Below are 11,735 nucleotides of genomic sequence, written 5' to 3'. Positions count from 1 at the left end.
CCACCTCTGATCATAATGTGATTAGGTGAAAGGATTATTTGGCAATATAATTTTTCTCCAGCGTGTCTAATTACTATCACCACCTAACAGCTCCATCACCAACAAGAAATGAATTCGTTCTGAGCGTTTACTCGTATATGACTTGAGTGAGTGAGTATGGTTTTACGCTGCTTTTGGCAATATTCCAGCAATATCACGGCGGGGGACACCAGAAATGGGCTTCACACATAGTACCCATGTCGGGAATCGAACCCGGGTCTTCGGCGTGACGAGCTAACGCTTTAACCTCTAGGCTACCCGACCGCCCCGTATATGACTTGAACCCGAGATTCATGTGTGGTACAGACGAGGCTTGGAAATAATGAAGCTTCACTCTACCATAGATAATATATGGATAATCAACACACGAAAACTATTTGAAATAATCAGTGGAATTTTAGGAAATTGAAGGACAATAAAAATAAACTACTGTTGTCAAAACCTTGGCCCTGTCAACTTCAGCGCATATATTTATTTTATTAATCAATCAGCATAACATTTTACATATTTATCTAAAATGATAAAGGGACAAAATAAGAGGAAACTCATCAGTTCTAGAAAACGTACAAAAGATGTCAAACTTAAAGATTTTCGATACACCTTTATCCATCGCATCAAAGAAAACAAGAACTAATTCTTGATGATGATCTATGTTCATTCTTTGAAGCTATTTCTGAAACCGTACTTCACATGTATTGCGGTTGCAAGCACGTTTAAGTGTTTGTGGTCAAAATAAAATGTTTTCTGAATGCAAAATGTACAGAAAAAAACAATTTACATTTACAAAAGATTTATTATACTTGGGTACAACTCAAGGTTCCAGGTGACATCCTATTGGCAGGGGGGAAAATATGTGCATGTATCAAGTATTCAGACTGGCCAAAATAACAGGTATTATTTCTTTAAAACAGATGAAAACTTCTGTGGATTTTCGTCTGGGAAGATAATCGACCCAAACATTAACGCTGCTGGTAAAAAAATTGCCGGGAAAAACTCCACAAAAGCACCAGATTTCATCCCTTGGCAAGTCGTACTTTGGAACATATCTTCGGTAAGATGGTAGAGTATGCCTTTTGGGGTTTGGTTTGGGTTGGGTTTGGGGTTTGTTTGTTTGTTTGTTTGTTTCTCGCCGCAATCAACAATATTTCAGCTATATGACGGCGGTCTGTAAGTAATCGATTCTGGACCAGACAATCCAATGTTTGACATCATGAGCATCGTTCCTCGCAATTGGGATCGATGACATGCATCAACCAAGTCCGCGAGCCTGACCACCCGATCCCGTTAGTTGCCTCTTACGACAAGGATAGTCGTCTATTACGGCAAGCATGGGTTGCTGATGACCTATTCTACCCCGGATCTTCACGTTTCGGTTTGGGGGCTGGGGTGGGGGGTGGGGGGGTGGGGGTGGTGGTGGTGGGGTGGGGAGAGGATCGGATGAATAAATGACATTACCCCACGTTAACATGTACATGGTTGTCACATATCTTGATTGCCTACATGTTCTATACTTTCCTTGATCACGATAATCTTTCTCTCTCTTTGTCTTTGAAATGTAGAATGCGTCCTAGCTTCACGAGTGTAATTGTAACGTGAATTTCATTATATTTTATCTGTTGCTGTATTTGAGTCTACATACTAACCAGACGGTTCAGTTTTTAAGGAAGCGTTTTAGAGTGAGGTACCCTGTCCCACAAACCAAGCCTATTTTTGCAAGAGACTGATATGTTGAAACTTGTCTTAATTGTATATAATGTCCATACTCTCTTGCAATCAATCTGATATTCACTGACCAGTTTCATTCTACACCATTTGTAAAAAAGGACAAAAAACATGCCGTATTCGACGTAATAAGCGCTCGGGGCGCTCTCTAAAATCTCAAAAAGGGGCTCTTATTAGAATATAATTTTGGTGAATAAAAAGAAGAGTTTTAAAGAATTTAATTGCCAATATAATTAAGGGTGCATATAACACACGAGTGCGTATTATACACGAATAAATATGTCTTGTGTACATTGATCAATCGGAAGGGGTGCTGATTGGAATTGTTCACTGGCCAATATATTCGCAAATATCGCCGTGGGCGCTTATTGGAGCGGGGCGCTTATTGCGTCGAATACGGTAATATTTGTCTTATATACGACAGTTTAGTTACCACAAACCCTTGACCTGTTCCAGGAGTCCGTCCATTGCGGAGGCGTGTTGATATCAGACAGACACGTCTTAACAGCCGCTCACTGCGTGAAGGGAACGGGCATGGGTAGTCGCAACCTCACCACCATCAGAGCACTGATGGGAACCTTGTCTTGCAACAGTGAGAACGGCGAGAAGAGAGGTATTACACGGTTTGTCACACATCCCGAATATAACCCGACAACCCTGCAGTACGACTTTGCTATTCTGGAACTGAAACGACCCGTTCGAATCCTCTCTGAGGCTATCTACCCGATTTGTTTACCCACCAAGAAAACCTGGTGGAGCATCACAAATGGCCTGAAAGGCATCGCATCAGGCTGTGGCAAAGATTCGTCTGGCGATCTCCCAGACAGGCTGCGAATGGTGGACATTCCTCTGGTGTCCAGGCGCAAGTGCGCCGAGGAACAGGAGAAGGTCAAAAGAACCTTTTCATCTGACATGTTCTGTGCGGGCTATGTCGGCGGCAACATCGGCGACGCATGTGAAGGGGACAGCGGCGGGCCCCTGGCTGCGAAAGTGGACAACCACTGGACGCTTCTTGGACTGGTATCTTATGGTCAGGGCTGTGCCGAGAAGGGAAACTACGGTTTCTATGCCAATGTGTCTGAAGTCCTACAATGGATACAGACCTTTGCAGGTAGGATTTAGACCAACCTCAAAATCAAGGGGAAATGTATGTTTCATGTTTCTAGGCCGTGTTTCCCAAACTGGTCGCGGTTACGAAGCCACCTGGGTTCATTCTCTCACATTGAAGATATTGATACAATCTTTGAAGCCACAGTATGACTGGAATATTGCTACAAGCTGCATAAAACCATACTCGTTCACTCGTTCACTTTCACAAAACGTGGCAATAGGATTAGGCAAATGAAATCAGATCTGACAAAGATCTAAAGGACATCCCATTACGGGTCATGTCAGAACGACCTTTCGCGAACTTTGACCGACCACTGAAATGACTAACAAGAAGTCGACATCAGCCAATTAGACAGCAGCTTTCTCGAGCTTTACGGCACTCGTTTTGAACCTGGCGACTTTCATTTCAGACTACGCTTGAAAAATATTTCGATTATAATTTTGAAAACTGAACAAACGAATATTCCGGAATGTCTAATTTATGGTTGAGAGTGTATGGCAGTGCTTACCACGTACTGTGCAACGCCTCTTTTGTTTCTCCCATGGAAGCGAGAGATAGGCGACGAATTTGACGGAATCAGTCCTATGGGCCGTAACTGTCTTTCGGAAAACCCCGTGTTTACGTTTTCGAGCTTACATGATTAGAAAACACATTCTGACTGTCACTTTCATGATCTGGTAAGTGACGATCTGATTGTTTGGATGAAAGGTCGTTCTTACGTGACCTGTAATGGGATGTCCTCAGATCTTTGTTTAGCAATAGCGAGAACTAAGATCTGATTTTAATGAGATTGTACCATGGATCGAGCCACTCCATTATCATTATTATTATTATTTTATTTTTTTTATTTATTTTTTTTATTTAGGCTCATGTGGTAAAACTCGGTTTATCGAAGAGAACTACAACACTGGAAGGATTATTAATGGACACGATGCCCTTGAAAATCAGCTCCCGTGGAGCGTGGCAATGGTTGATGGTGCAACAAATCTACTGTGCAGTGCAACGATCATCAGCGATTCGTGGCTTTTAACAGCTCGTCACTGCTTGGAAGAGTAATGTCTCATTTAGATTTTATCCCCCACAATTTTGGATGTGGTAATGTAAAAGGCTACGAATTATTTCCTATAGTACCCTACATCAACCAACGACAAACATAAACCTCGTCGCGTGTGGTGCATATGTTCCACTACCGGGTCATCGGACCGCCTCCGTGGTCTAGTGGTAGAGCGTCCGCCCGGAGAGTGGAAGGTCCGGGGTTCGATCCCCGGCCGCGTCATACCAAAATACGTTAAAAGATGGTACTTGTTGTTACCCTGCCTGGCGCTCGGCCTTAAAGGGCTAAAACAAGGACTGGTCGGCTCGGAGTCAGTATACTGTGTCTGAGTGGGATATTCATGTTAAACTGCGGCATGGTATCTCAGCTGCTAGCACTATAAATAGGAATCAGTCCGGACTAGTACAAGCAGCCACACACACACACACACACACACACACACACACACACACACACACACACACACACACACACACACACATGCATGCACGTCGATATATAAGTGCAATAATTTTGGTCGCGACGTTAAACCCAATTTCATCTCACATCACCTATCGGGTCATCTCATGTGATGACATTTAACCTAGACCCATTTATAACCATAACGAGGGGCACGGGTAGTCCGGTCGTGTAAGGTGACGCAATTCGCTGTGCAGAGTTGCGTTCCTTGAGCACGCCACAAACCTTTTGATCGTTGGTTCGAATCCCGGTTCGCCTCGATTATGTTGCTAGGTTTGTCAGCACCAAACCAATGTGGTAAACATCTGAAACATGCAGTAAACGTCTAAGACTTGCATCACTTCGGGCTTTCCTCCCACATTAAGCTGACACGCCGTGATGTAACTGGAATACTGTTAAAAGCGGAGTTACACAAAACTCAGTCACTCTGAAACATGCATCACGTGTGGCTTTCCCCCCACCTTAAACCGACATGTCATGATAAAACTGGAATATTGTTCAAAACGGCGTTAAATCCAACCGTCACTCACTCAACCATAACAATAGCCTTGCTTCAAAAGTGACGTCATCATTTCACGTTTCATATGTCTAACAGAATTTCGAATACATTGGAGAGTAATTGAACTGACGACTATTTTAGTATCGTACGTGTCATTGGAAACGTTCGTCGGTTAGTTATCAGGATGCAGATATATCGCGCTTGATTATCAAGGATGATGTTTTCCACTCCTTACAGCCTGACGCCCAAAAAGCGAAAGATGATTAAACTCTTGCCTGGGAGCTTGAAGCTGAAGACAGACAAAACGAGGGTGGTCCATGCAATCAGAGACGTCCACATATGTGAGCGAGCTGGACAATGTGAACATTTTGCTTTTGCAAAATGGAACTTCTATTGTTTCTGGTATTTCTCTCATGAATAAGTGTTGGAATTAAGTCTCTGTCTTTTTTAGAGCTTAAACATAAAGTGTCTCTCATTGTCTCTCACTGTAACGAACACGTCACCATCCTTTACTGTAACGCAAGTCATCACCCCTCACAATGACTATTTGTGTAGTCATTCTGCTTTTATGTACAAGACAACGGGATTTCGGTTTCGAACAGGTGCGATAATAACGACACTCCTTTTTGCAGATGAAAATGCAGATCTTTCCCTGGTTAAGGTGGATCCTATGCTGTTTGGCGATGCTGTCCAAGCTGCGTGTCTGCCTGCTGAGGATGATGTCACTGAACCAGGGATGGAGGGCGTGGTCTCTGGTTGGGGGAAGACATCACTTGAGAGTGAAGGTAAGAGGTTTAATTTTCTTATTTCTAGTTTGTCATATTTTTTATAGGCAATATATACACACTCGAGATCGCCCATATAGTCCAAAATTACAAATCTTCAATAATACATCAGTGATTAAAAGCACCAATTGTTTCTACGAATTGGCAGTTTGGTGGTTACAAAAGATATTCATTTCTATTGTGATCAGTAATATTCAAGTAGTGTGTGTGTATGTGTGTGTGTGTGTGGGGGGGGGGGGGGGGGGGGGGCACCCTCACCCCCCGTCCTAAAATCATCTCATGCCAACACCAGGAACGATCCAGAGAATCCAGAGAATCCACGAAGGTGATGACTGACCGGCGAATGACGGAGCATCGTATTGCTGCCTCAGTATCGTCCATTATCAGCTCACTGGCTTCCAGACCTTCTGATATCTGCACAACATGTCTCTTGATAACTGACATGGATATTTTTTAAGCTGATTCAGAAAGGTTCTGACAACAATCTGTGACTATGGGTGAAACTTGGGTTCACCATTTCCAACCATGAGTCAAACGTCAATCAAGAAGTGGAAGTATTTGACATCACCACCGCCAGAGATGACGACGACTGTCCAATCAGCAGGAAACACTAATAATAATCCAGTTAATAACAACAAATTATTTTATTGCCTAAAAACTTACCTCAGATATATGTATATATTAGTCGAACTAGACATATCTGTACAGTTCAACGTTCTCTGACACTCGAATGGTCTTCTTTGTTCACCCAAGAATCACGGGAACGTATGGTACAAAACAAAATAGGGAATTCCATCTGACATCATTTGTGTCACTGATGCGTCAGATTTGGAAATATTCTCCACATGTCTACCACAAAACTTTAGAAAGTTTTACTGAGACCATGAATGTTGTAACCTTGATGAACCAACCTTTGGGCAAGAGTTGTATGACGCTTTTTGAAATCTTCATGGAAAGAGCATGCTCGATTGTACCTCAAAAGTTGTGAAATGTAGGCACATCGGGCTGGAGCTGCTGGAATATTGCTCAGCATAAAGGGAACGTTTACTTTAGGAAAGTTGAAGTCATCCCTCTTGGGTTTTTGTCACTCTGAATCTGTATGCATAGATCTAGATATGACACAGATCTCCTTTATTTCTAGTTCAGGTTAGTAAATCAGTGGAAGGGAATTGGCTGTTTGATGGTTATTGAACGATATCAGATCATTGGTGCACGTGGAGCTTAATTTAATTAATTTTATTGGCATAATTCCCTTGTATTTTTACAATTATCCTGCAATGATTATTTCAGGTGTCCAGTCCAACAACCTGCTGTACCTGATGGTGTCCATGCTGAACGCCACCCAGTGTCGGCGCGAGTGGGGGGAAGTGGAGGACCACCTGGTGTGCTTCCAGGCGAAGAACACCTCCTCCGAGGCAGCTAGCGGGGACAGTGGCAGCGGACTCGTCGCCAAGCTCAGAGGTAGGACACACTATTGATCGCGACCATCAGCCGCTGTAAGTTAGATAATTGGCAATTGATAATTAGATTCTTTGGCAGCCATGAAACTAAAAGTATTGGCTGTTTCTGCAGACTTAACTAACTTCGTATCGTATTCTGAAGATTATTTGTCCCCTCAGATGTAGATGAGCGAAACGTTTGTGATAGAACGGTTTCGCATAAGGCTGCAGTATGGTCCGCGTATCGAGGTGAGGTGAGGTGAAATGGGGTTTAACGTCGCGCCCAAGTTTACTGAACTTATTTAGCGACGTGCATGCACGCATGTGTATGTGTTGCTGCTTGTACTAGTCCGGACTGACGCCGATTAATAGTGCTATCTCACTGAGATACCATATCGCAGTTTAACATGAATACCTCACTCAGACACAATATACTGTTTCCGAGCCGACCAGTCCTTGTTTTAGCCCCTTAATGCCGAGACCCGTGAAGATCCGGGGTAGAAAAGGTCTTCACCAACCCATGCTTGCCAGAAAAGGCGACTATGTTTGTCGTGAAAGGCGACTAACGGGATCGGGTGGTCAGGCTCGCTGACTTTGTTGATGCATGTCATCGTATCCCAAATTTCGTGGATCGATGTTCATACACCTGGAATATTGCTGAGTGCTGCGTAAAACAACAAACCAACAAACCAACCAACCCTTAATGCCGAGCGCCGGGCAGGGCAACAACTACATCTTTTAACGTCTTTTAGTATGACGCGGCCGGGGATCGAACCCCGGAACTTCCGCTCTCCGGGAGGACGCTCTACCACTAGACCACAGAGGCGATCACGCGTATCCATGATTTGGATCAAAATCGTACTTTAATACAGACATCCACACTTCTATTTTACGTGTTATGGCATTTTACTGGGTCGGATTATTGATCATGTAACGGCCAAAATAATTTTGACGTGATAAGTACAAATCGCTTACAAGATCCATTTTGTCCTCGTAGAAGCAAAAACAAGTAGACACCATAGGAAACTCAATGACCAACAGCAGAACATTTTAGAAACTAATCAATTCAATAAGAGACCACAAATCCTATCCACAACAAATTAGCACTGAAGATTGGTTTAGTTACTTTACATGTTGTTTGATGGCAACAAGGCAACGTGAATGATAGTGACCACAGTCCATACGAAGACTGAAACGCAGCTACAAGACAATAGTACCAATAGCGTTTAGAGTACAGTAAACTACGTTTATAACGAACACGCTTATAACGAACTGACCGATATAACGAACTTATTTCTTAGTCCGTGCAATTTGCTCTATATATGCTGTATATATGCTTACAACGAACTACGGCTATTACGAACTAAAATAAGTGGTCCCTTTGAGTTCGTTATAACTGTAGATTAATACTTATGAAGACATAACCAAATCTATAGGATCTTTGAAGTGTGGAAAATCGCCCGGTTCTGATAGCGTTAATATCCGAAATGTTTATAGCTTCATACGAATCATATTTACAAATGAATGCATACATTGATTGTATATTAACATGTTTACCACTGGTTATGTCCCAGAAGCGTGGCAAAATAGTGTCAAAGTGTCTATGTGCAGCGTGTTTACTGATATATGCTTTCATAAACAAGTCTTCGCTTAACCGTTAGGGGTGAGAGCAACGGTAAAGTACTTGCAAACACGCAAAAGGCACTTGCGTTGTGTGCACAGGGGTGTGTTCTGAATCCTTTTGGTTTTTTCTTTTTCATCAATACATTTGCAGCTGGTATGCCGAAAACAAGTCATATCTGCACGAACTATTCCTGATATCTGTTAGCGGATGATTATATTTTTTTCCATTTCTGATCAGTGGACTTCAAGAACAAAACGACATACTGAATACCTATTGTTCAACTTGTAAGTTAAGCGTTAAGCGGGTGGTCTGATCCAGACTCAATTATATACAGACCGCCGTCATACAGGTGGAATATTGCTGAGTCAACAAAAACAAAGAAAAAACACATAACCTTGATCTGGTTGCTTATGCGAAATAAATTATGTAAAAGCTTAACTTTTCTATTCTGGTTTTGTGAAGACGTTGGCTGTGCCCAAACATTTCTCAATACCTTTAAACAATGAACTAGGGGCATATGCCGTCACGAATGGTCTAGCACACGTTCTACCAGTTGTCGTTTTGCTACATATATACAATGTTCAGAATATTTTCCTCGTGCTCGAGTTGGGTGCACGCAATTGAATATTGACAATACATTCCTTGACCACACAGTCTGTGTTCTCGCTGTATACTAAACCGAATTGAGAACATATGTAATTTTTATTGTTTTTCTGCCCCTCAGTGGAAAATATCAGAAGGGAGCGCGTACTAAGTACTTATCTCACCAATAGATCAATTTTCTCGCCTCATGTCAAGTGTATAAATAAACGGGCTACGGGAGTCTGTGTGAATGCGATGGCAGCATGTTCCCCGACGTGCACGTGCAACGTGATATAACGGAGGAACATTTTGAATGTGTGTGCGTGAGTGCGTTCGTGTGCGTGCGTGCGTGCGTGAGTGAGTAAGTGAGGGGAAATAAAATAAACGGCTCATGATGTTCTTCAATGTGGCTCTGAGAACCAGAAACTCCAATCATGTACGATTTGTATTTGCCACTCGGTGCTCACTTAAACAATATACACGGTGGATTGACAATTTCCACACTTTCAGTTTTCGGGTGTCGGAGCCCGTGATTAATATGGCGTTGCCTTTCTTGCAGAGAACAACGTTCTGGTGGCGATGTACAAGGGAGGAAACCCCGGCTCGAATAAGCCCGGCGTGTATCTGAGCATCAAATCCTTCATTCCTTGGATAAAGAAACACATGGGATGGGAGTTGGTGTGAATGTGATGGCAGTATGCACCCCGGCGTGCACGTGCGACGTGATATAATCAAGGAGGGACAGAGATATACAATCAGCATTGGTTGCTGAGGACCTATACTACCCCGGGTCCGTTTTATAACAAATATAAAATAATGTTTCCGGCAGACAGAGGAAAATCTAGAGAGATTAAAATCGTTAGGACTTGTGTGAGAGTTTCTTTTACAACTGCATGTTTTGAGTCGCTTTTCGCCGGCTGTTTTACATTATTATTCCAAAGAACGCCGGTCTTACACGTTAAGAGTGCCTGTAAAAGTTGAATACATTTCTAAACACATATATATTATCATAGAGCTTTCTATAAACTATAAAAATACATGTATTTGTTGATTCACCGTCTCTGTGAAATCACTCTCTATATCATCTTTCCGAGGCAAGAGAGTTAACTGACTATAAAAGTCCATTTTCCAGCCTTGCCGAATGAGGCTGGAATTTCTGTATTATGGTTTGGCTGGCTTAACGAGTCTATGCATAGTCCAGTTCGTAAACAACATGGCGAACGCCGTTAAGATTTCGGTCTATTGAAGGATTTGCAATGCATGTGTACCGCCAACTGGACGTCAACAGATATTTTCCTAATATTTTCAAGTTGCAGATGCACTTAGCGAGGTAAGATCCGTTTCATTACAAATCTTAGTTACCGATCAGATCGTCTTGAACGGGCGCCGCCCTTTTTGTTTGAAGCAAATGCAAGTGATATGAGGGGTGTAATCTGATTGGTCAATAGGAGGCACATAGTAGGGATATAGCTCGTAATAGCCACTGGTGGTGCCACGTTCAAGCAGCGAAATTCCAACACCGTTCGGCAAGGGTGGAAAGCGGACGTTAACGCCCTTACCTCGGGAAGATGTGTTCATGTTGATTCACGGCTTATGTTGATTGGCGGTCTATGTTGAATCACTGTCTATGGTATATCCCTGTTAATAACGATTCTTGATACTATTGGATTTATATTACATTGATGCCCAGTATATAGCTGCTCGTTATACCACAAATAGTTTCATGTTTTGGAAATAAATATGAAATGATTTTACTAGCATACACGTTTCTTCAGCGTTAACAATCTATTTTCATTGTGATAGTTTTGCCATTATACATCTTAATATATTTTATTAATGATAAGTTGGCGCGGAGTGAAGAAGCTTGATCAAATGGACCCGTGATCGAATTCTAACATTGGTCTGATATGTGACTAGAGTCACTCTCACGACAAGACGGTTACCGTCACAAGACTGAATTCAGTTGAACATTTTTGCGCCAAAATCTGTAATATTTCCGTTTAATTGAGGAGCTGTAAAATAATTAGTGAGTAAGTAAAGTTTTGCACCGCTTTTAGTAATAATCCAGCAATGTCACGGCGGGGGACACAACCAATGGGCTTCACACATTGTACACATGTGGAGAATCGAACTCTGGCCTTCAGCGTTACGAGCGAACGCTTTAACCACGAGGCTACCCCACCGCATCCTCAAAATTAAAACAATAGGGTATATTATATACTATATTAACATACATATAATATGAATGACCAATATGATGTCCTGAAGTCATCGTGTAATATGAAATTTCGATTCGTCCATGCTACTGTAGTTAATTCGTCATGCCATTTTGAACTTCTGGTGATTGGTATATATGCATCTTGTAGCTAAATATGGAGGTGTTGTTAAATAATAACACATACAAACTGTTAAAAAGCACTG

At 42.2% G+C, this 11,735-nt stretch overlaps 1 protein-coding gene across 1 annotated transcript in view; it reads left to right on the top strand.

Annotated features, from left to right (window-relative positions):
- The window catches only part of LOC139446198 (mannan-binding lectin serine protease 1-like), a 30,826-nt gene extending 20,643 nt beyond the window's left edge, over window positions 1–10,183 (top strand). Inside the window, exons 12-18 of the mRNA XM_071227517.1 lie at window positions 951–1,090; window positions 2,218–2,872; window positions 3,738–3,924; window positions 5,122–5,225; window positions 5,517–5,669; window positions 6,960–7,130; window positions 9,874–10,183. Of these exons, the coding sequence (XP_071083618.1) occupies window positions 951–1,090; window positions 2,218–2,872; window positions 3,738–3,924; window positions 5,122–5,225; window positions 5,517–5,669; window positions 6,960–7,130; window positions 9,874–9,998 (1,535 nt within the window). The 3' untranslated portion in view covers window positions 9,999–10,183. The remainder of the gene's footprint in view (window positions 1–950; window positions 1,091–2,217; window positions 2,873–3,737; window positions 3,925–5,121; window positions 5,226–5,516; window positions 5,670–6,959; window positions 7,131–9,873) is intronic.
- The last annotated feature ends 1,552 nt before the right edge of the window (window positions 10,184–11,735 follow it).

The sequence above is a fragment of the Haliotis cracherodii genome, unplaced genomic scaffold, assembly GCF_022045235.1.
Source record: "Haliotis cracherodii isolate W230 unplaced genomic scaffold, xgHalCrac1.p SCAF_6, whole genome shotgun sequence".
In the NCBI taxonomy this organism is placed as follows: Eukaryota; Metazoa; Mollusca; class Gastropoda; order Lepetellida; family Haliotidae; genus Haliotis; species Haliotis cracherodii.
The sequence above is the reverse complement of the archived record's forward strand: the minus strand, read 5'-3'. Positions and strand labels throughout refer to the sequence as shown.